The sequence below is a fragment of the Zea mays genome, chromosome 2 (assembly GCF_902167145.1).
Source record: "Zea mays cultivar B73 chromosome 2, Zm-B73-REFERENCE-NAM-5.0, whole genome shotgun sequence".
Lineage (NCBI taxonomy): Eukaryota > Viridiplantae > Streptophyta > Magnoliopsida > Poales > Poaceae > Zea > Zea mays.
The window spans coordinates 223883818-223908880 of NC_050097.1; the positions used below are offsets into that span (position 1 = coordinate 223883818).

The following is a 25063-nucleotide window of genomic DNA, read 5'->3' on the forward strand; positions in this document are numbered from 1 at the left end:
ACCGAGCGAGGGATGACCAGGGGTACGTTCGATACATAACCAAGGCTCGGGCTGCGCTCCCGAGGTACCCTAGGACATTTCCGAGACCAGCGGGAGCGATCTTGTAACGGAATCCCATCGGAGGGAGGCATCGAGCCCTCGGACCCCGTCGCCAGGGGACCGGGTCCGACAGATCACCCGCAGGTACTTTTGGGCGTGCCTCTGGGCCCCTAGCCGACCCCCAACGAACGGGGCACGGACGTCCACTCGGATTACCCGCTTGCAGCTCACCGGGGACACCATGTTCGGTGCCCATCGAGGGTAACATGGCGCTCTCCCCCCCTCCTCCTTGCAGAAAGGCGACGTAGGGGCGTATGCAAAAAAGCCGAGTCTGTCCCTGATCGCCCTCTCTCCCTATGCGGAGGCTCGGGGGCTGCTCTCGCAAACCCGGCTCCGGCCGAACCGTTGACAGCGTCAACATACCAGCCCGAGAACTTGGGCCCCGACCGTGCACCCGGGCTACGGCCAGTTCGCATGAGGGAACAACCAGACCAGCCGAAGCATTACGCAAGGCATTAAGACCTCGAAGGAGTGAAACCACTCCTCCGAGGCCTCGGGGGCTACACCCGGCGGGTGCGCTCGCGCGCACCCACCGGAACAAAATGCAACCAAGAAAGGCTGGTCCCCTTGCAAAAAAGTGCAACGAAAGCCTCCAAGCGAGTGCCAACACTCCCTTCGAGGCTCGGGGGCTATTGTCGGGGACCATAATTAGGGGTACCCTCAAGACGCCTAATTCTCAGCTGGTAACCCCCATCAGCATAAAGCTGCAGAGGCCTGATGGGTGCGATTAAGTCAGGGATCAGTCCATACGAGCGACTCGATCACGCCTCGCCCGAGCCTAGCCTCGGACAAGGGCAGCCGACCCCGAGGGATTTCCGTCTCGCCCGAGGCCCCCCTCCAACGGCGGACACATCTCCGGCTCGCCCGAGGCCTTGCCTTCGCTAAGAAGCAACCCTGACTAAAACGCCGCGTCGACCGACCGAGTCGCAGGAGCATTTAACGCAAAGGTGGTCTGACACCTTTATCCTGACGCGCGCCCCCCGGCAGAGCTGAAGTGACCACCGTCACTTCGCCGCTCCACTGACCAGTCTGACAGAAGGACAGCGCCGCCTGCGCCACTCCGACTGCAGTTCCACTTGACAGAGTGAGACTGACAGGCGGTCAGGCCCTGCCAAAGGCGCCATAGGAAACTCCGCTCCGCCCGACCCAGGGCTCGGACTCGGGCTAAGCCCCGGAAGACGGCGAACTCCGCTCCGCCCGACCCAGGGCTCGGACTCGGGCTAAGCCCCGGAAGACGGCGAACTCCGCTCCGCCCGACCCAGGGCTCGGACTCGGGCTAAGCCCCGGAAGACGACGAACTCCGCTCTGCCCGACCCAGGGCTCGGACTCGGGCTAGGCCCCGGAAGACGGCGAACTCCGCTCCGCCCGACCCAGGGCTCGGACTCGGGCTAGGCCCCGGAAGACGACGAACTCCGCTTCGCCCGACCCCAGGGCTCGGACTCCGCCCTGGCCTCTGCCGAACGACCTCCGCCTCGCCCGACCCAGGGGCTCGGGCTCGGTCTCGGCCATGGAAGACAGACTCGACCTCGGCTTCGGAGGAGCCTCCACGTCGCCCGACCTAGGGCGCAGGCCAGCCACGTCAACAGGAAGCGCCATCATCACCCTACCCCGAGCCGACTCGGGCCGCAGAGAACAAGACCGGTGTCCCATCTGGCTAGCTCCGCCAGATAGACAATGATGGCGCCCCGCAAGCCCTGTGACGACGGCGACTCTCAGCTCTCTTACGGAAGCAGGAGGACGTCAGCAAGGACTCAACCGCTCCGACAGCTGTCCCTCCGCCAGGCTCCGTTGCTCCTCCGACAGCCACGACATCACACCAGCTGGGTGCCAAGATCTCTCCGGCTGCCACATTGGCATGTACTTAGGGCGCTAGCTCTCCCCCGCTAGACACGTAGCACTCTGCTACACCCCCATTGTACACCTGGATCCTCTCCTTACGCCTATAAAAGGAAGGACCAGGGCCCTCTTAGAGAGGGTTGGCCGCGCGGGGACGAGGACGAGACAGGCGCTCTCTTGGGGCTGCTCGCTTCCCTCACCCGCGTGGACGCTTGTAACCCCCTACTGCAAGCGCACCCGACCTGGGCGCGGGACGAACACGAAGGCCGCGGGATTTCCACCTCTCTCACGCCCGTCTCCGGCCACCTCGCTTCCCCCCTTCGCGCTCGCCCACGCGCTCGACCCATCTAGGCTGGGGCACGCGGCACACTCACTCGCCGGCTTAGGGACCCCCCAGTCTCGAAACGCCGACAATATGATTCAAACACAAGGGCATATAGAGTCTTTAACAAGTCCTCTGGACAAGTTGAAGTTTCTTGTGACGTTGTGTTTGATGAGACTAACGGCTCTCAAGTAGAGCAAGTTGATCTTGATGAGATAGGTGATGAAGAGGCTCCATGCATCGCGCTAAGGAACATGTCCATTGGGGATGTGTGTCCTAAGGAATCTGAAGAGCCTCCAAATGCACAAGATCAACCTTCCTCCTCCACGCAAGCATCTCCACCAACTCAAAATGAGGATGAGGCTCAAGTTGATGAAGGGGAAGATCAAGCAAATGAGCCACCTCAAGATGACAGCAATGATCAAGGGGGAGATGCAAATGATCAAGACAAGGAGGATGAAGAACCAAGGCCGCCACACCCAAGAGTCCACCAAGCAATCCAACGAGATCACCCCGTCGACACCATCCTTGGCGACATTCATAAGGGGGTAACCACTAGATCTCGTGTTGCACATTTCTGTGAGCATTACTCTTTTGTTTCCTCTATTGAGCCACACAGGATAGAGGAAGCACTTCAAGATTCGGATTGGGTGGTGGCGATGCAAGAGGAGCTCAACAACTTCACTAGGAACGAGGTATGGCATTTAGTTCCACGTCCTAATCAAAATGTTGTAGGAACCAAATGGGTGTTCCGCAACAAGCAAGACGAGCATGGTGTGGTGACAGGGAACAAAGCCCGACTTGTGGCCAAAGGATACTCCCAAGTCGAAGGTTTGGATTTCGGTGAAACCTATCCACCCGTAGCTAGGCTTGAGTCAATTCATATATTATTAGCCTATGCTACTTACCATGGCTTCAAGCTTTATCAAATGGACGTGAAAAGTGCCTTCCTCAACGGACCAATCAAGGAAGAGGTCTATGTTGAGCAACCTCCCGGCTTTGAAAATAGTGAGTACCCTAACCATGTCTATAAACTCTCTAAGGCGCTTTATAGGCTCAAGCAAGCCCCAAGAGCATGGTATGAATGCCTAAGAGATTTCCTTATCACTAATGGATTCAAAGTCGGAAAGGTCGACCCTGCACTCTTCACTAAAACTCTTGAAAATGACTTGTTTGTATGCCAAATTTATGTTGATGACATTATATTTGGGTCTACTAACGAGTCTACTTGTGAAGAATTTAGTAGGATCATGACACAAAAATTCGAGATGTCTATGATGGGGGAGTTGAAGTATTTCTTAGGATTTCAAGTGAAGCAATTCCAAGAGGGCACCTTCCTTAGCCAAACGAAGTATACTCAAGACATTCTAAGCAAGTTTGGGATGAAGGATGCCAAACCCATCAAGACACCCATGGGAACCAATGGGCATCTCGACCTCGACGAAGGAGGTAAATCCGTCGAACAAAAGGTATACCGGTCGATGATAGGTTCTTTACTCTATTTATGTGCATCTCGGCCGGATATTATGTTTTCCGTATGCATGTGTGCAAGATTCCAAGCCGACCCTAAGGAAGCTCAGCTTACGGCCGTGAAACGAATCTTGAGATATTTAGTTTATACTCCTAAGTTTGGGCTTTGGTATCCTAAGGGATCCACATTTGATTTAATTGGTTATTTGGATGCCGATTGGGTGGGGTGTAAAATTAATAGAAAGAGCACATCGGGGACTTGCCAGTTCTTGGGAAGATCCTTGGTGTCTTGGGCTTCAAAGAAGCAAAATTCCGTAGCTCTTTCTACCGCCGATGCCGAGTACATTGCCGCAGGACATTGTTGCGCGCAACTACTTTGGATGAGGCAAACCCTTAGGGACTACGGTTACAAACTAACCAAAGTTCCTCTTCTATGTGATAATGAGAGTGCAATTCGCATGGCGGATAATCCCGTTGAGCATAGCCGCACTAAACACATAGCCATTCAGTATCACTTTCTAAGGGATCACCAACAAAAGGGAGATATCGAGATTTCATATATTAACACTAAAGATCAATTAGCCGATATCTTTACCAAGCCACTAGATGAACAAACTTTTTACAAACTTAGGCATGAGCTAAATATTCTTGATTCTAGGAACTTCTTTTGTTGATTTGCACACATAGCTCATTCATATACATATGATCATGTCTCTTTTATATATGCTATGACTAATGTGTTTTCAAGTGAATTTCAAACCAAGTCATAGGTATATTGAAAGGGAATTGGAGTCTTCGGCGAAGACAAAGGCTTCCACTACGTAACTCATCCTTCGCCGTCACTCCGAGCAACTCTCCATCTTTGGGAGAGAAAAGGACTTCGTCTTTGGTATAATCTTCACTCAGTTATTTATGACCAAAGGGGGAGAGAGTAATTCTAAGGGCTCTAATGACTCTGTTTTTGGCGATTCATGCCAAAGGGGGAGAGAGTATTAGCCCAAAGCAAAAGGACCGCACCACCACCTAATTTTAAAAAAAATGATTTTCAATTGGAAATTTCAAATTGGTATCCCATTATGTTCAAAAGGGAGAGAAAGTAGCATTTTAAAATTGATATATCAAAACCCTCTTGAACACTAAGAGGAGAATTTCATTTAGGGGGAGTTTTGTTAAGTCAAAGGAAAAACATTTGAAACAGGGGGAGAAAATTTCAAATCTTGAAAATGCTTTGCAAAATCTTATTCATTTACCTTTGACTATTTGCAAAAAGACTTTGAAAAGAATTTACAAAAGAATTTACAAAAAACAAAACATGTTGTGCAAGCGTGGTCCAAAATATTAAAAATGAAGAAACAATCCATGCATATCTTATAAGTATTTATATTGGCTCAATTCCAAGCAACCTTTGCACTTACATTATGTAAACTAGTTCAATTATGCACTTCTACATTTGCTTTGGTTTGTGTTGGCATCAATCACCAAAAAGGGGGAGATTGAAAGGGAATTAGGCTTACACCTTTTTCCTAAATAATTTTGGTGGTTGAATTGCCCAACACAAATAAATGGACTAACTAGTTTGCTCTAGTGTATAAGTTATACAGGTGCCAAAGGTTCACACTTAGCCAATAAAAAGACCAAGAATTGGGTTCATTAAAGAGAGCAAAGGGATAACCGAAGTGTGCCCTGGTCTGGCGCACCGGACTGTCCGGTGTGCCACTGGACAGTGTCCGGTGCACCAGGGGACTTCACGCTGAACTCCTCACCTTCGGGAAAATCCTGAGGTGCTCCGCTATAATTCACCGGACTGTCCGGTGTACACCGGACAGTGTCCGGTGCTCCAAGGAAGAACGTCTCAGGAACTCGCCAGCTTCGGGAATTCGCTCTGCTATAATTCACTGGACATGTCCGGTGTGCACCGGACTGTCCGGTGAGCCAGCGGAGCAACGGCTATTCGGCGCCAACGGTCACCTGCTACAGCATTAAATGCGCGCCAGAGCGCGCAGAAGTTAGGCACGCGCGAAGTGGCGCACCGGACACTCTACAGTGCATGTCCGGTGTGCCACCGGACATCCAGGCGGGCCCAGCAGTCAGAGCTCCAACGGTCGGAACCCAACGACCTGGTGACGTGGCTGGCGCACCGGACACTGTCCGGTGTGCACCGGACTGTCCGGTGCACCATGCGACAGACAGCCCCACCAAACGGCTAGTTTGGTGGTTGGGGCTATAAATACCCCCAACCACCCCACATTCAAGTCATCCAAGTTTTCCACCTTCCAACTACTTACAAGAGCTCTAGCATTCAATTCTAGACACACTCAAGTGATCAAATCCTCTCCCAATTCCACAAAAGCTTTAGTGATAAGTGAGAGTGATTTGTTGTGTTCTTTTGAGCTCTTGCGCTTGGATCACTTTCTTCTTTCTCATTCTTTTCTTGTGATCAATACTCACTTGTAACCGAGGCAAGAGACACCAATTGTGTGGTGGTCCTTGCGGGGAAGTTTTGTTCCCGGTTGATTTGAGAAGAGAAAGCTCACTCGGTCCGAGGGACCGTTTGAGAGAGGGAAAGGGTTGAAAGATACCCGGTCTTTGTGACCACCTCAACGGGGAGTAGGTTTGCGAGAACCGAACCTCGGTAAAACAAATCCGCGTGTCACACTTCTCATTTGCTTGCGTTTGTTTTTCACTCTCTCTCGCAGACTTGATTATATTTCTAACGCTAACCCGGCTTGTAGTTGTGATTAACTTTGTAAATTTCAGTTTGGCCCTATTCACCCCCTCTAGGCGACTTTCAATGCCCCCTGTCGGATTAGTCAGCCTTTGGGGCCGAGTTGTTCGGCAATCTTGATGGGCCTGTGCTCGTGGACCAGATTGAGGGGCTCTCAATCGGTCTTGTACTAGAGGTGTCAACATATTGAATACAGATGTTTGGGGTGCCCCCAAGCGAGGTACTGTGGCATCCCAAATGGGTATGGTGGCATGCCCCACATTTGATTTGGGACATATGGTGGAGGTATGTATGTGTATGGATATGACATAGGTGGATATGGTGGTGGAGGTGTCCATGCAGGCACGTTAGGTCTTAATTGAACATTATGACCTCCCGTCCTTTCCGATTGGTGTGGTGGTCCAATCGGCCTAACCTGCCGTCGCACCTGGGTGAGTAAGAGAGGTCCCTTTGGTGGCCGGTTGCTGGGGCCAGCCTTCTTTTTCACATATTTAGACAATAATTGATCAAAGGTCGAGCTAGATTTTACCAACCGACAAGTTGCCTTGAACGTGTTAGTTTTCTACGTACCTATTTCTGGTCGTCGTGGTTTGAAGGTACGTGGTCGCCGTGGCTCTTCGGCGTTGTCGGACCGTCCGATGGAACGCTCCGGACCGTCCGGTGATGCTACGGACCGTCCGCGCCTGGATACCGGATCGTCCACGATGCGTAGTATGGGTTCTCGCGCATATCCCCTTGTCTGCGCTTGCCCCCCAGTGCTGGAGTTTGTGATGGTTACTTTCAGTGTCTCTCCTCCATCAGGAGTCTTCTCGGCCACCACTTTTCTGCAAGAAATTTTGTTGTTTCCATCGGCCTCCCGTGAGTTGTCGATGATGACTTCTTTGTCTTTGCCTTATCGGCTGTGCTGGGCCGAATTAGGACCCTTTTTCCCTTGAAGTCGATCATATTCATTGGAAAGGGATCCGTGTCCTCCTGAAATTTCAATTGACCTTCGTTAATAGCCGATTGGATTTGTCGTCGGAACACATTACAATCATTAGTGGCATGGGAAAAAGAGTTGTGCCACTTGCAGTATGCGCGACGCTTTAATTCGTCGGCAGGTGGAACGATATAATCAATTTTAATGTTACCATTTTTTAGTATTTCATCGAATATCTTATCACATTTGCCAACATTAAATGTAAACTTAATCTCCTCCTGCTGTTTCTTTTGAACTGGCTGCAAGGAGGAGCAAGCCGAAGATTTGGCCTGCTCAGGCCAAACTATTTCGGCGGTGTAAATTTTCTTTGGTTCACCGTCTGAACTACTTTGATTGTGTTCTACTATATGGACATTATGATGAACCGTTTTGACTAGTTCTTTGCTTCGGCTTTCACAAGCTGAAGCTTTCTGATGTAATTGCGCTAGCGTAAAGAACCGGATGCCTTATAATTTATCTTTTAAATAATAGCGCAATCCATCAAAGGCTATTCCCGCAGTTGTTTATCTGTTAAATGAATTTGAAAGCATCGGTTTCTTGTATCCCGGAATCTCCGGATGTAATCACTAACCGATTAATCCTTTTCTTGTCGTAGGGCCACTAAGTCTACTAAATCTAGCTCATAATCCCCAAAGAAGAAATGTTCATGAAATTTTTGTTCTAAATCTGCCCACGACAAAATGGAATTAGGAGGGAGCGTGACATACCATGTGAATGCAGTCCCTGTTAAAGATAATGAAAATAAACGTACACAGAATGCTTCGGTGTCGGCCAATTCTCCTAACTGTGCTAAGAACTAGTCTATGTGCTCACGCGTGCTCTTTTCTTGGTCACCCGAAAACTTTACGAATTCGGGTATTCTAGTCCCCTGTGGGTGTGGGAGCCGATCAAACTGGCTATCATAAGGTCTCTGATATGACTGCCCCCAGGGACTATACTAACTCCGAGCTTATCTCGGAACGCCCCAGCTATTTCCTCCCTTACTATATCGATGGTAGCTGGTGGGAGACCACCGGCTCTTTGATCCAATATGGGTGAGTTCGTTTGGATGTTGGTATATTGTTTTCCTCCCATTGGTTTGGGTTTTGCGGCGCGTTAATGCATGCCCTATGAGGCTCATAGGACTGGCCATTCCTTTCTGGCCTTCTAGGGGCCGGAAAGTACTCACTCTCACAGGTTTGATAGATTATATTATGGTGCTGGTGTGTCGTATGGTGAGATGGGGAGTCTAGCGGGACGGATACGGAGTTGGATATCCATCTTTCTCAAAAAAGTCTGTGCCGGACCATCCGGTTAAATACGCGGACCGTCCGGCTCCGTGCGCGGACTGTCCGGCCATGTGACCGGACCGTCCGACATTATATTCGGACTGTCTGGTGCCATACGCAGACGATCCGAATGGGTTATCTAGGGTTTGCACGGCATGTGGCGGTTTGGGTGCAGGTCTCGGTAATTCGCTTCTAAAAATGGGATCGGCCGCCGCTGGCCCGGACGGTCCGCGCTCACGTACGGACGGTCCGGACATGCGCAGATCGGCAAATTTATCGCCGATGTGCGTGGGAGGCTGTCGTTGCCCAAGGTACGTGTCTATCGGCATCCCATAAAAGGGTTGTGACTGGTCGTGACACCCTGTAGCCGATGAATTACGTGTGTATTCCCTCAATTCAACCTCGTGCGAAGGAAGATTTGCCATAGTAGACTTATCAAGCGCACGCACTAGCCTGTTATGATCGTTTTGTATATCCCCTACGATACGTTGCAACTGATCTCGCTGTTCGTTTATGTAAGCTTTAAGAGATTGGAGTTTGTTGGTGCTACTTACATTGGGGGTAATCGTAGTAGGTCGGAGCGAAGCCAGATCTGTCGCCCGTTGCCGAACGACTTTGTTGTTCTTGTCCACCTTGAAGTCGGCCAGGAACTTCGCCTTTGCTTCTTGGATCAGCTGCTCCTGGCGCTTCTCGAACAGGAGCTGTTCCTCATCCGGCAAGGTTTCCCATGTCGGCGTGATGATATTGCTTGTGGAAACTTCAGAGCTATCCTTTGAACCAGCCATTGAGGGCCGATTTGATAGGTCTATATGTGTTGTCCCCGCGGAGTTGCCAAAAAGTATGTTGACGCCTTTTTGGAGCGTCAAACACTCAATAAGAACCGTGGGCGGTGCCCTCTGCACAGGGGCGAACGGTCCGCGCGCAGGGGCCGGTCTGCGGCTTGGTGCGAGGCGTGGCGGTGCTCTCTGCACAAGAGCGGACGGTCCGCGCGCAGGGGCCGGACGGTCCGCGGCCTGGTGCAAGGCTAGGGCTCCTGCCTGACGGCCGGACGGTCCGCGCGTACGCAGGGGCGGCGGAAGATCGCCGGCGGCGCCTGGATCTCGCTCTCGGGAGGGACCCCGTCGGGGAGGAGAGATCCTAAGAGTTGTTTAGGCTCGGACCGACCGACCTAGACTCTTCTAATCGACGTAGAGTCGAAGAGAAGCGGATAATTTGGGGATCGAGAGGCTAAACTAGAACTAGACTAGAACCACTTCTAATTGTACTGGAAATAAATGCGAATAGAAGTTGTATTGATTCGATTGATGATGATTACAAATCGGCCGTATACCTCTCTATTTATAGATGAGGGGGCTGGACCCTTTACAAACTAATTTCCAAGCTTTTCCCGTGATTTTAGCTAACAACCGTAACACAAAACTTGGAACCCTAATATGCTCTGCGCACGCGCGGACCGTGCGGCCCTAGGGCCCTACCGTCCGCAAGGCTCAATTTGGTTCCAAACACTTCTTTAGAGACAAAAAAATAACTAAATTTTAGCTAAAAATGGGTTCAAACTTACCGTGAGAAAGATCAGTTCTTTCTATCTGAGGCTGAATGCACCCAGATGGCAACCAGTGTTTACATGAACACATTCATAAACAAATTAGCTAACGAATCAAATGGGCTGCAGCTGGCCGCAACCGACGAAGCGAGCAAACTCCGCTAGCGCAGGTTTACAATGACGGATGGTTCGACTCCGGGACTTCTCGGCGCTGTTTGTTTCAGCTTCTGACCACTAAAAACTGTTGCGTACTGTCAAACGCTCAGCTTTTCAGTCAGCTTCTATAAAATTCGTTAGGGGCAAAAACTATCCAAAATCAACATAAACACGTAATCGGTTGAGTCGTTGTAATAGTAGGAATCCATAACTTTCTAAATCCTGAGCCATATGAACAACTTTATCTTCATCCACACGTAATCGTAATGATACTCGAATTCTCTCTACAGTCAGATTCTTCTCACAGTCAGATTTTTAAAAAAACTGGTCAGAAAAAAGCTGAACCAAACAGGCATCAGACGACGCGCGGCTCTCCGAGGTGGATTGGCGGAGCCCCTCGACCATCCTGATCACCGGTCCGGCGACTTCGCCGTGCACACCATGGCTACCTGCAGCATCTGCACCAGCTCCTCCTCGATGTTCTGGTGCTTCATCAGCTCCACGTCGAACACCTCGGCCGTCCACTACTCCCAACCACCGAGTGCACCCATCTCGGGAGGTCGACGACGTCGTCGTTCCCCTGGGTCTGGAGCGCTTCTATCGATTTTGCCTCTCTGCAAACTGCAACTGCCTACATTAATTAATTTAGGAATAGTAGCAGGAGGCATTGACCCCACGGCCTGTGTACGTGTGAGGATCATGCTGGGTTGCATTGACCCCACGGCCTGCACAGAACGGACCACCCAGCTGAAGTTGGGCTACAAGAGGACCGTGCTTTTCCTGCCGCAGACGGTCCAAACTTTGGTTTTGGTGGGGTTTTTTTTCCCTCCTGGTTGTCTGATAAAATTGAATATAAAATATATAAAAAAAGTAAACGCATTTTTTATCTATACAAAATATCAAATAAAAAAGCTATCGACTACAACGTCTCAAAACTTTATTAGTAGATCTATAAATTTTCTGTTTTGGTAGTTTCTTCATCCAAGACGGTTTAAAAAAAAACCAATAAAGAAATATGAAAAAAGTCAAAAGTATATATGTTTTTTAAAAAAATCTTAACCGTAGTTGTTTGACAGATTTCAATTTGAAATATAAAAGAATCCAAACGTATTTTTTTATTTATGCACCGCACCCCAATTACAGCACAGTAGTACTACTAGCTTGTTTGTCGCGTAGTAATCAGTTACCGGATGATCCGCGCGCGGCAAGCATCAACATGGGCGACCCTAGTCCGGCCGGCGCGTCGATCGAACGAGACATGCATGCTTACGTGCACGTAACCGTCCGGCCGTCACATGCCTCTGCGGGCCCACCTACAGGGGAATATCGAGCGTTGGTGTGGCGACTGGCGACCGCGACGACGTCCGTTCCGGTCGGGCCTCACTCCTCAAACGCACGCAATTTGTCGCCCGATCCATCCTTGCCCTTCCTTTATCTCCTCGTGTCTTGTCTTCGTCTCGTCTCGCCACAGGCACAGCCAGCCCTATCGATCGGCGGTACGGTGTCTGCCAAGCCAAGTGCCAACCGCAACCGCCCCCGCGCCGAGCGAGACGATGGAGACGACGGAGATGGCGGCGGCCGCCGCCGCCGCCCTGTGCTGCGCGCTGGCGCTCTACCTGTACCACGCGCTGTGGCTGGCGCCCGGGCGGGTGCGCGCCGCGCTGCGGGCGCAGGGCGTCGCGGGCCCGCGCCCCTCCTTCCCCTACGGCAACCGCGCAGACATGAGGCGGGCGACCGCGGCGCACCGCGGCGGCGGCGGCGGCGTCGTGCACGACTACCGCCAGGCGCTGTTCCCACACTACGAGCGGTGGAGGAAGGAGTACGGTACGACGATCGATCGCAGGCGTGCGTGCGTGTTGCTTGTTTTTTTACTTATCATCATCATCCCTAGGTCTAGCACCATGACTGTCTTTGATTTGTTCGTCTCTTCTGAATGCGCGCGATCAATCGGGATCGGTCGGTTACTACGTTTTTTTTCTTTTTTGGAAAACAAATATATATATTGGACGCACTGCCATAGCTAGCTAGCATATTAATTCGAAAACTTAACACAGTAAATACGTTATTATTCTACCATTTTTGTCGTGTGATAAGTATCATTATTGCATCATAATGGTAAACTTATTACGAGATACAAATGGTGATTTGGTGATGGTATTTTGTTTACACATATAGTTAAAACAGTAGGATAAAGGACTTTGATTGAACAGTGCGTGGTGGGAAATATTCTGGCTACACCATCTACTAGCGAGGATAGATGGGTATATGCTTCACGCGAAATGACAATCTCGTCCCCGGCCAAAACAAACAAGTGAAAAAACAATGATTGAACTGCTAGCACGCGATTTCTTTTCCTCCTAAATAAATCAGATGAATGGTAGCCAGCCAGCGCTTGGCTCTCTTTCCGATCAGAATCCCATCCCTTTGTCCTTATTTCTTTTGACCCGTGTTTTTTTTACCAAAACTAGCTGGCGCGAATCAATTCCATTGCAATGATTATTAGACCATGTTTATTTACCCTGTAAATTATATAATCCAGCTAAAAAAGTTAAACAGATTATTTAAAAAAGTTAAACAGATTATTACGTAAATTATATAATCTAGATATTTAGATTATAATAATCCGTAAGCAGAAGATTCTATAAGATGAATTATATAATTTTAGAAGCAGATACTATCGTGATTGAGCATTGCCGGCGGTGGATCGTCACCGTCCTCCTATAGCCTAGGTGCTGTTTGGTTCACGAAATGTAACGTAAAGGGTAATGATAATGGTTTACACTTGATTACGGGCGGTAACAAGTTTGAATAGTCCGGTATCAAATTTTAGTACGGTATCTGATTACGATTGGACTAAAAAAACATGATTTAACGTAATCACTTACCCATTACGTTACAAATATTTGAACCAAACAATACCTAGCTGCCTATGGTGATGGCGGCGGGGCTTGCCTGCCTGTGCGTGAACCTGGAGCAGTTCACCCGACATGGTACGCAGATTTGATCTGATCCATCCGGAGATCCGGTCCGCCCACGGCCCCACCCACAAACGACAAAGGGCGCTGCCTGTCCTCTCCTCGGCGCCTCTGGATGGTCCTCCTCTCCGTCGACGGACTGCGCCGGCCCCAGCCGCGCAAAGTCCTCTCCTCTCCTTTGTCGCATTGCCAAAAAGGTCTGCCGATTCATCACGCGTCCATGACTTGAGTGGGAGTGCTGTGGATGAGAGGCCGGTTCAGCTGTCAGCTCAGTTCTGTTCTGCTGCTTTTCTTTTCTTTTTTCACTTTTCACACACAGTCTGTTGTCTGCCACACAATCAAACTGTCTGCTGCCACATGAATGCAGGTTCCATCGTCTTGTGTTTCCAAGCATGCATATGCATGGTTAAGCAACCAGTATAATCTGCGCGTGCAGGCCCCATCTTCACCTACTCCATCGGAAGCATGGTGTTCCTGCACGCCAGCCGGTCCGACGTGGTCCGGGACCTCTGCCTCAGCGTGTCGTCGCTGGACCTCGGCAAGAGCTCCTACATGAAGGTCACGCACCGGCCGCTCTTCGGCGACGGCATCCTCAAGTCCAGCGGCGAGGCCTGGGCGCACCAGCGGAGGCTCATCGCGCCCGAGTTCTTCCCGGACAAGGTGAAGGGCATGGTGGACCTCATGGTCGGCTCGGCCACGGCGCTGGTGGCGTCGTGGGGGGACAGGACGGGCGGCGGAGGCGTGGAGCTCAAGATCGACGACGACATCAGGGCCTACTCCGCCGACGTCATCTCCAGGACGTGCTTCGGCAGCAGCTACGTCAAGGGCAAGAGGATCTTCGCGGCGATCAGGGAGCTGCAGAAGGCGGTGTCCAAGCCCAACCTGCTGGCGGAGATGACCGGCCTCAGCTTCCTCCCGACGAGGACTAACAGGGAGGCGTGGAGGCTCAACAGGGTCGTGAGGGACCTGGTGCTGGACGTCGTCAGGGAGGGCGGGGACGACGACAGGAACCTACTGAACGCGATGCTCCGCAGCGCTTCTTCCTCCGGTGGCTGCAGCGGCGACCGCGTGGCGGTGGAGGAGTTCGTCGTGGACAACTGCAAGAACATCTACTTCGCCGGCTACGAGACCACGGCGGTGACCGCCGCCTGGTGCATGATGCTCCTGGCGCTGCACCCGGAGTGGCAGGACCTGGTGCGCGACGAGGTGCGCCAGGCATGCGGCGGCGGCGACTTCGCGTCCCTGCACAAGATGAAGAAGGTCGTACGTACGTACGTAATAACACACGCCAGCAGCACGAACGCACACACACATACAATACCCCCCCTATCAGTATACTGACCATGTGTAGTGTTGCACTCTTGCAGCTGACGATGGTGATCCAGGAGACGCTGCGGCTGTACCCGGCAGGCGCGGTGGTGTCGAGGCAGGCGCTCCGCGACGTGACCCTCGGCGGCGTGCGCGTGCCGGCGGGCGTCAACATCTACGTGCCCGTCTCGACTATGCACCTGGACCCGGAGCTGTGGGGCGCCGACGCGCGGGAGTTCGACCCGGGGCGGTTCGCGGACGACCACCAGCGGCAGCGGCAGCCGCACGCGTACCTCCCCTTCGGCGCCGGCGCGCGCACCTGCCTCGGCCAGGCCTTCGCCATGGCCGAGCTCAAGGTCCTGCTGGCGCTCGTGCTGTCCAGGTTCCGGCTCGCGCTGTCGCCGGCCTACGTGCACTCGCCGGCGCTCAGGCTCATCGTGGAGCCCGAGCACGGGGTGCGGCTGCTGCTCACCAACGTGGAGCCCAGGGGTGCTAGCTAGATGGGCCTCACTGGACCGGGTATTTAATTCGGCCCAGTAGTCAAATAATCTGCCATAGTATAAACTTCGTGAAGCCTGAGTTCGGCAGAGATTCCGTGAATAAAAACGATTACAAAATCGATCAGGTTTCCTGGCGTTCGGCAGAGATTCGTCAAGAAAAACGACGACACCTTTTGCGTGGACAGAAGTCAGGGTTAGGAAGGAACTCATCATAATTGAGAGATATCGATCTCAGCGCGTAGCTAGCGTAGTTGTCGTGGTCGTTGATCGCTAGTCAGAGACGAGACGATCAGCTGGATAGCGACCGGTTTCCAGCGTCCTCGCATGCGGTAGGAGTATCGGGTAATATGTCCCATCTACGTGCATGGTGCATCTATATATATCCGGTAATAATCCATGCATGGAAGTTTTAACGATATGTTTATTTCGGTAGCTGATCAATTTCTCGATCGGCAGATACGGACGGACACGGGCAGCAATTCGGTCCCGCGTCCCCCGGACGCGCTCTTCCCATCGCTGAAGGCCAGAGAGAAGGGTGGCATGGCTATAAACAGGCAGCGCTGTCCTCGCGCCTCTCCCTGCCCGGCCCGCGTCGTCGTCGTCCCTCCCGAAACAAAAGAAGCTATTTTGACACCACACACACACACAGAGGAGAGAAGATAAGAGAACGAGGGGCAGGGCAGCCAGCGCCGCTAGCTGAAGCAGGGCAGGGCAAGAGAATCCGTACGTCGAGGTGCAGGTCGTAGGTAGGATGGACGCGGACCAGCAGGGCGTGGTTGCGGCGGCGGTGAAGCCGGCGCTGGCCAAGGGGACGCCGTCGGCGTCGTTCCGGCTCCGCAACGGGAGCCTGAACGCGGTGCGCCTCCGCCGCGTGTTCGACCTGTTCGACCGCAACGGGGACGGCGAGATCACCGTGGACGAGCTGGCGCAGGCGCTGGATGCGCTGGGCCTGGACGCCGACCGCGCCGGGCTGTCCGCCACCGTCGGCGCCTACGTGCCCGACGGCGCCGCGGGCCTCCGCTTCGAGGACTTCGACAAGCTCCACCGCGCGCTCGGGGACGCCTTCTTCGGCGCACTGGGAGGCCAGGACGACGCCACCGCCGCGGCGGACGGCGCCGGCGCCGGCGCCGAGGAGGACGAGCAGGAGATGCGGGAGGCGTTCAAGGTCTTCGACGTCGATGGCGACGGCTTCATCTCCGCCGCTGAGCTGCAGGAGGTGCTCAAGAAGCTCGGCCTCCCCGAGGCCAGCAGCATGGCCAACGTCCGGGAGATGATCTGCAACGTCGACCGCGACAGCGACGGCCGCGTCGACTTCAACGAGTTCAAGTGCATGATGCAGGGGATCACCGTCTGGGGCGCCTGACTGACCTCATCGTCGTACTGTGTGGCAACTGGCATGGTGGTCCCGCATTTCGTCGAGACAGTCCTGCGTCTGCGTCTCTAATTGAAGAATTCTTTAGTATCGTCCTTCACATCACTGGTCTAGTGGTGATGAGAATGCCCTGTCCTGTGTGTGTGTCACATAACCATGGTATGTAATGTCATACTGTAAATTAGGTATATGATGATGATGACAGCTGATAAGAAAATGTATCAAACTGGGCTATTCTAATCATTGTCAATCAATGTCTTGGGTCGGCTTAGTTATCCACGATGTGATTGAACTAACATTATGTTTGACAAAGCTGTTTTAGCGATTATCTAGTAAAAGTCAATTTACTTGACAAACAAGTTCTCTCCCTATGCAGGACATCTCCATTTACATAGATTCTCGATTTACTTAGTGTCACATAATCTATGCATGGTAGCCCAAGAGATGGTTGTCATCAATCATCATTGCATAGATTCTCGATGTTGTTCCGCTGCACATCATGCTGTCTCCAACCATTTAAAAAGTTCTCTCCCCATATGCAGGACATCTCTCCATTTACATCTCCTCCTATTTATACTTTCTAATATAATTTACTGTCTCTATTTAAAAAGTTCTCTCCCTACACGGAGGACGTCTCCATCCATTTCTTCTATATAGCCCCATATATTATAATTCGGCTATTTAATATTTATTTAGCACTTTTTAAAAATTTTTAAAAACCACGTAATATTTATACTAACATAATACATATGGTTGTCATGTTATGAGATTTAATTGAGATTAATATCATAAAAAATAATGTAACTAAAGTATATGAGAACATAATTCTCCTTAATATACATCAAGAGATCATTTCTTTTTGTATATATACAAAGTATATAGTGGGGGATATTAGAGAATTATGCTTTCTACTAGGTGAATATCTATACGTTGCAATGGTAACATATAAATACCATGATAACTTATATACAAATAGATGATATAATCCCCAAAAAGATATATCAACCTAGACAATATCGCAAAATAGATTATGTCAATGTTTAAACAAAACAAAAATGGTACAGATCACGCATTCGACGCAGGCTACCTTATATATTCCATATCATTCATGATAAAATATCTAGAGCACACTCATGCTTGATAAAGTTTGAAATGTATTCACTGGAACATGTTAGTAATTATGTATTTGTCAACACTCAATCGAATTGCTGATCCAACTCAGAACCAAAAACTCTAACATGACATCCACCAAAAGATACCCATTAAGCCATGGATGCCTTCTTCAACTTGGCGAGCTCTTGCCTGATAGCGCCACCCCTCTGTTTACGTAAAGAAAAAAGTGTGACCGAGCAATATAGACAGTGCCATCATGAACTAAACAGTTGATAGGGAGGTTCCCGACCTTGATCTTTGCCATCATGACTTTGAACCTATCAAAGTCATCAAGCGCTGCTCTCCTCTTCTAGAAAATCCGCTTGTGCCCCATGAGCTGTTCTCCCACTTGGTCTTCATTTCTGAAATAGAATAACAAAATACCAACTAAGTGTCACTATTCTCTTATGGGCGCGAGACCACGCTACCTGGCCAATTCAAAAAAAATGCATCCTGTGCTACCGATTATAGCCTTGTAACATTGTCATATTTCTCGTGAAGATCAGCAGATACAAAACCAATTATTACCATTGGTACAAAAGCACTCCCCTAAAGCTCAGTCCTATTATGCAACACATTCTAAGTAAAATCTACTTGTACACTCAATTCTGAAATAGACTACATCTAACTGCAACATGCTCCATTTAATTTATAAATTGGCATGTCTGTAAAGCTCTGTCAACTGAATTGGCATATCAAGAAAGCTATGAGATTATGCAACATACTCCAACTGAACACCAACTTACCGAACACCCCAAGTATGAAAATGGATCCATCTAGAAGTGAAGAAGTGAGAGCTTCTGTGAACTGTAAGCAACAATATTAGTGGTCAAAATCATGGATATGACCAATGCTTATCCTCGTCCGAATCCCGCACAACAAAAATCTCTTTAGAATGGGATGTAGAAGTAATGAAAGAAATCTTGATGTGGCTACAGTTCCACCCAAATGAACTGCATATGTCAGCTTGTACATCAGTTGTAGATCACAAGCTAAGTGAAGAAGTGAGAGATTTTGTCAACTGTAAACCAATTGTCTAAAACATTCATGGTATTGTTAAACAAACTATGAAGAAACACAAGTGAAATTATGATGCAAAATTATGAAACAAAATTGCTAAACATTAGAACGCCAAACTACAACTATGTCAACCTCAAAAACGTGTTTCAGATTTTGAGAGAAGCTGACCTAGAACATGAGCTACTTTTTTCTAAAATAAAAGAAAACAAATGCACATAATGATAGTCACATCTTAGAATTTGGGTCATAACCGCAACAGTCCCATAGCAGGATCATGACCTAAACAGAACAATTCATATCTCATTCAGAACTATAATGGATTTTGTCCAGGATCAGGTAGTCCATGCCATGAAACAACGGAACCTGGCAAGAGGAAAAACTGTAAGAATATCACCACACATTCATATATAAAAAAGTTAGGCAAAATTCCAAAATATTGTTTTTAGAAAAAAGCTAAGACAACATTGGCAACCATGCTTATAGGATTTTGTGAAGACATGAGTGGTAGCCATGTTGTGCCAAGTGACACAGTGCAAGCTCAATGTGTCGTCTTTGAGACAACTTCGTTGTTAGCATTTCTTACAATCCAAGGAAACAACTCATCATCAATTAATAGTGATTTTGTCACCTTTTTCCAGAAAAGGTAGCAAAAGGGCACTGATATCAACACAAATGCATTGGACCGCTTTAAGGATCCATCTATCATTCTTCTCGATTGCACAAAGTATATTTCTCAAAAGTATATCAAACATGAAAAGGTATATTCTTAGAACTTCACATCAAGCATTCTAATACTGAGATTAGCATGACATGAAATTCAGAGTATCGCCTCAAAGCATCGAGTTTTCAATTTGCATTTTACCAGTGCTTTTTAGGCCAGTTTAGGTGTGCATTGATAAGTTCACATTACAAAACACTTCTCATGAATTATTAGTACTCGGAAAATCTGTCACAAATGCTAAGTTTTCTCTACAGTATGCTCTCTGTTCAGACCAAACAGCATGCAATATCAAAGATAGCAGAACCGGCAAGGGCGTAGAACATAGAAGGCACGACAGTGGACCTTATAATAAAACTATAAAATATGAATACATATAACGCCACATTTACATATCCATCTATATTACTTTACCTTTAATACTGATGACGTGCATACGGTTCTAACCATTGGGTTGCCAGGTCATCAGAATAACAAAATCAGTTTTTAAGAAATATTCTGGAATTCAGAATAACAGAAACAAAATTTCAAGAAATTTTATGTTGTCAACTTTAAAATGAGGAATGATAGATAAAAGAAACATTTAGCTGGAAAAAGGGTATAAGTTTTTTAAAAATATGCTCCATGTATCTGTTCCGCCCTTCTATGAACCATGAAAACCAATAACAATATCGAACAATTACACATTTCAGAGGTAATGAAAACTCCAGTAGAATGAGGAACATGCTAGATAAAAAGACTCTATTGGTGATAAAAGACTATATTGATGATAAAAGAAAAATAAAACAAACATTGAATGGTAAAAAGTGGAGCAAAGCATAGTTTTCCCAGAAGGTTTTATCTAGGGGGGAGGTTTGGACAAGACACCGCTGCCGCCGTATCCCTCCTCGCTCCTGCTCCACCTTACTGTGGCCCTTGCGCCGACCCCTGCACCGCGGCTGTCGCACCAGATGTCGCCGCACGCCTTCCTCTCTCCCACCGTGCAAGCCGCTCTTGCTCACCATCTCCTCGCACCCGCTCCCCATGCTCGCGGTCTTCCTCGCCTACCACCATGATGAGCTCATCCGCGTGGATGGCGGGCACGACGTGGGGCGCAGACGGTGACGTGGACAGTAGATTGGAAGGTGGTCGTGGTTGACGACGACGCCAAATTGGTGATGGACCTCCTGGCATTGCCAAATCGATGTGGATATCGGGAGCATCATGGGAATGGCGTGCACGGGGACGCAGTTGGCAACGTCCCTTGGTTGGAGGAGGCGGGGGCGACGCCAACGATGGGGCACGAAATCGATGTGCGGTGCGTGCGCGGGCATCGCGCACGGCGACGGCGCTGGAATCATGTCGAGCGGGGCAGGGGGCACCAGGGGTGTGGACGCCTTCGGTAGAGTCTTAACATGAGTAGTATAGATAATTAGGAACCATCCATCCCTGCATAGCAAATAATATGCAGTAGAAGATTATGACTTGAAAAGGTGCAACACAGGTAATGGGCAGTTAGCAATAAGATGTGTTGTTAGAGTAAAATAGAGTGGGTAATCAATCCTGCTTCATTATATCCAAACTCTATAAAATGGTTGCATAACTTAATGCACATACCATTACACAAAAAGGCCATGCTTCATTTCTAGTTTTATACATGTCTTGAATTGTTAGCCTATCAATATGAATTTTGAAATTCCTTTATTAGGCTGCAGGAGTCAACTTTTTTCCCTTGGTCCTATTGGATGATGCAAGCAGTTTAACTACCATCTTGCTACATTTTAGATGTGTTTTGCTTCCTAACCTTTTGTGAGTATGGATTACTTTCTATTTTTGTTTTTCAACATGCTCTGTCTGTAGTTTGTCTCCTTTTCAAACTATGATATTCCTTCTATTATCACTCATGCAGTCATGCTACAGTTAGGCTTGTTTTTAAATAGCAAAGAGACATGCAACACTCAAACTTTATGAGCCAAAGTTTTTTCTGCAAGAAAAAAACTGCAAACGTTTAATCATTAACCCAGAATAGCTATTGATGCAGTAATCTAGTAGAAAGAAAGCACGGAGTTCGGTAGAAGTATAATAGGAAGCAGTGAAAAAAGAATGATATGCAGGTGTGTTTGAGAAAAAACTAAACCCATGTTTTCATTTGGTAATAGGCCTTGTAGTGGAAAAGGAAGTAAACAACATAACCATCTTTCATGTATGGATCCTCCCTTAGACTTGTCCCTAGCTAGGAATATGGCTTTGCGTGATGTGTATAAAGAAGAGGATTAAGTTCGGTGTCTATTCAATCAGTGAGGGAACTGAATTTTATGGGATGTCAATGAAGGAAATTATATCATATAAAATGTACGACAATCTGTCTTTGGTTGTTGTACATTCATTTATTAATTTTATCGCTTCTACATTTTAGGAGCAGAGAACATCAAGCAATATTTCTTTAAGTATAAAAATCTTGCTCATGTATATAACCAGTGGGTTTTAGAAAGTGATAGAGTCGAATGAAAAATTCAAGAAAACAATTATAACGTGTGGGAGCGTGGTGATGGAGATCACGAACCTCCTGTCCATGATGAGCCATGACCTCTGTTCCCGAGGAAGAAGCTCCCCTCAGAAAATGACTTCTATTTCACATGTATCATTGCACAGGCACTACACGATCAGACCAACGTTTTCCTCCCACATATACTGCTACAGACAAAAGGAAAGAATAATGGTTAAGAGAGAAATCGATCATGTGGCCCTGCTTCGTCCCACAAATTGATCCTACACATCTAGGATGACGAACCAGATCACGAGCATGTGATGTGATAGAGAAGGAGAGAGAAGTATATGTGTACATGTGGGCCGGTCCTGATGGACTCAAGGTGTTATCGCCCATCATGCTGGACCTCCCATCGCTGGCGCTTAGGAGCCCTGTCACGCTGTCGCCACTGTTGTCGGGCTTCGAGGAGGCCACAGCCTCGATGATCGCACCATCGCCGAGAAGGGGTTGTACCTCCAACCGTTGCCGCGCGGCAATGCTAGCACAACCGATGACCTACAACCCCCTCCCAGGTTGCTCCCGCTCTTCTCCGTGCTGTCGTCGACCGACCGACCGTGAGTCCGTGACCACTTCTTGGCTTCCCCCCTCCCTTTTCCCTAGGCTGGCACGCTCCTACGTGGTATGCTCTGTTGCTCCCTGCTTTTACCTGGAAACCACTGGACTGCTCACTTGATTCCAAGAAGACTCATGGTACCTGGAAGAAAATGTCATCTCGAGTGTGTGGATTTTACCATTTTATTGTCTCTTTGATATCCTGTCATGTCCATATGCAAAGGCCATACTTTTAAGTCTTCAGATACCCTTTTTGCAATAGTATTATTTGTTGAGACACCTATATGCAACAAGAACTTATGGAGACCCTCGAAATCTTCATTGACAACTAAGGCAGTTGTTTGGTCTAACACCATCTTATCTCTCACAAGACATGGACATGCCAACTAAATTTGTAGTTAATGAAAAGGGGTTCACATAATGATAAATATCACATGACCTGCAATTTCTATCCCATATTCACTGCTCCATGTGACAACTTTCGGTGATAACTATTATTGTTATGATTTCACATTTTGCAATCTCAAACTTTTGGGTGTGACTTTTGTAGCCAGAAGCCCCTTCTACCTTCATTTGAGTCAGCTGAAATGCGAAATCTCGAAGAGACATTGTTGAGGTAATCTAAACTTCATTGTGGCTTTAAGAATCAGGGAAGGCATTTCCTGGCTGTTGAAATATTTTATCGCTTAATCTGACCTTAAAGGGATATTGTTCGCGGGAGCTCAGATGTGAAATGGGAGAGCATCAAAGGACTAGAAAATGCCAAACACCTTCTAAAAGAGGTTGTTGTTATGCCCATAAAGTACCCAAAGTAAGCTATCCATTTCTTGCTAAAAGAAACAAAACTCTAAGGAGAATATCAATCTATCAACATGATAATTCGTACAACCGTTATCTCTTTGTTGTTGCTAAAAAGTACTGAAGTTAAATATATTATTGGCCTGTTCTTCTACTCAAGCTTTTAATTTCGAAATATGAATCAAATTTAGTGAAGACTATTAAAAGCATGATGATACCCCATACTACACAAAATATATAATGTGGATACAATGGTGGGCATATGAAGTAGTGCCATTCTTTATGTTTTTTCACTATTGATGTGCATATTGTTTGTGCTATTTTCGGATACTTCACTGGTCTCCTTTCTCCATGGAAAGGCATCTTGTGTTTTGCCCCCCAGGGATAGGAAAGGTTTGTACATGCATACCTATTTAATATGTTAATCTTGCATATTTATGTGATTCATGTATCAAGTGTTTTTTCTCTTTCTTGGTTTATGTAACAATTCTATGGTTCTGAGTTTTCCTATTATGCTGAGCACTTGGTTATGTTCTCATGCACTTATCCTTCTACAAAGACGGACACTCAATTCTAACTGAATCCTGTTTTTAGACAATGCTGGCAAGAGCAGTAGCTACTGAGTGCAAAACCATCTTCTTCAACATTTCAGCATCATCAATTGTTAGCAAATGGCATGGTATGTTTTTAGACAAGCCCTGATTCCTACACCCCCTTCCCTCTTTTCTTTTGACCAACATAATTCAACTTTTAGCTGTTAGTTAAAATAATGAAAAAATATGTATTTGCATTAATAGGTTGAGGAGTGTAATTTTAGAAGAATATGAGGACTTCTATTCTCAAATCCTTGGTCTTTGTTGTTCTTAAGTATAGAACTATATTCCACTTCTTTATTCTCAAGAAAGGATGGGCCACACGAGGATGATGAGTTCAAAATCTGATCCATCACAAACATCTGAGTCCCTGGACAAACAACACTTCACTGGAGTGTTGTATGTGGCCATATTTAAGTTGTTGAACTACTTCTGAAAGAAGGAGCAAAGGTGGATGCTACTAATTTATATGGGTATCAGGTTTGTATTCTATTCCTGCTCTTCGTCTCCTCTGGCGTGCCTTACCGCCTCTCCCAGCGGTGGGACACAGAGGAGCAACACATGTTCTTTGTGTATTGGATGCATATCTATGTTGCTAAATGAATAATCCGAGGTCCCTCACTTTAGACGCAAAATTCATATCTTGCTTTGTTTTCAGCCTTCCATGAACTGATATGCGACTGATGAAACTGCTTTTCAATAACAGCAAATTTTCAGATGTCTTTGATGAGGAGCACTTCATAAATTCTTTAGCAAATTATGTGAAGGTTGAGAAAGAACCTGAGACATCTCCGAAGTCTATCAGGTTCTTCAAGAGTTGGTCCGAAGTAGATTATTACTTGGATGAGATTTCTCCACTGTGGGATCATTGTTAGGTCTGGATCAACCACCACTTTGCACTTCCATACTAGACAATTCTAAGCTTTGATTGGTGATGCATTTTTTTGGAAGATTGTAGCGACAAGTGTGTAATTATTTGTTCTCAATAGCCACAAAATAATTATTTCTGTCAGCCTGTGCTGCTCCATAGCTATTGTTATGTTTTATACAATATATTATTTTAGCAAAATTTTGGTCGTAATGTTGTATAATTAATAGAAAAGCTTATTGAAAAACTATGATTGTGCCTGTGGTGATATTTTGTCACGTA

General features: G+C 47.8%; 2 protein-coding genes across 5 annotated transcripts; both read left to right on the forward strand.

The window, feature by feature from the left end:
* Positions 1-11806: 11806 nt before the first annotated feature.
* Positions 11807-16796, forward strand: LOC100274525 (uncharacterized). Of its 4 annotated transcripts, none has more exons than NM_001356981.1 (3): positions 11807-12222; positions 13810-14633; positions 14741-15300. In NM_001356981.1, the coding sequence occupies exons 1-3, from the start codon at positions 11952-11954 to the stop codon at positions 15179-15181; spliced, it is 1536 nt and encodes a 511-aa protein (NP_001343910.1). In that variant the 5' UTR covers positions 11807-11951; the 3' UTR covers positions 15182-15300. The 4 variants fall into 4 exon arrangements, with proteins under 4 accessions (NP_001343910.1, XP_023157260.1, XP_035820560.1 ...); XM_023301492.2 differs by lacking the exon at positions 11807-12222 and adding an exon at positions 13327-13645 and having other exon boundaries at positions 14741-15316; XM_035964667.1 differs by lacking the exon at positions 11807-12222 and adding an exon at positions 13331-13645 and having other exon boundaries at positions 13741-14633; positions 14741-16796.
* Positions 15777-16801, forward strand: LOC100381981 (Calcium-binding protein CML42). The gene has a single exon (NM_001174751.1). It carries the CDS (start codon positions 15933-15935, stop codon positions 16542-16544), a length of 612 nt encoding a protein of 203 aa, NP_001168222.1. The 5' UTR covers positions 15777-15932; the 3' UTR covers positions 16545-16801.
* The last annotated feature ends 8262 nt before the right edge of the window (positions 16802-25063 follow it).

Coding starts and splice junctions, on each gene's coding strand:
- LOC100274525 (NM_001356981.1), top strand. CDS start 11,952: ATGGAGACGACGGAGATGGCGGCGGCCGCCGCCGCCGCCCTGTGCTGC. Junction 12,223..13,809: donor GCGGTGGAGGAAGGAGTACG/GTACGACGATCG, acceptor CTGCGCGTGCAG/GCCCCATCTTCACCTACTCC. Junction 14,634..14,740: donor CCCTGCACAAGATGAAGAAG/GTCGTACGTACG, acceptor GCACTCTTGCAG/CTGACGATGGTGATCCAGGA.
- LOC100381981 (NM_001174751.1), top strand. CDS start 15,933: ATGGACGCGGACCAGCAGGGCGTGGTTGCGGCGGCGGTGAAGCCGGCG.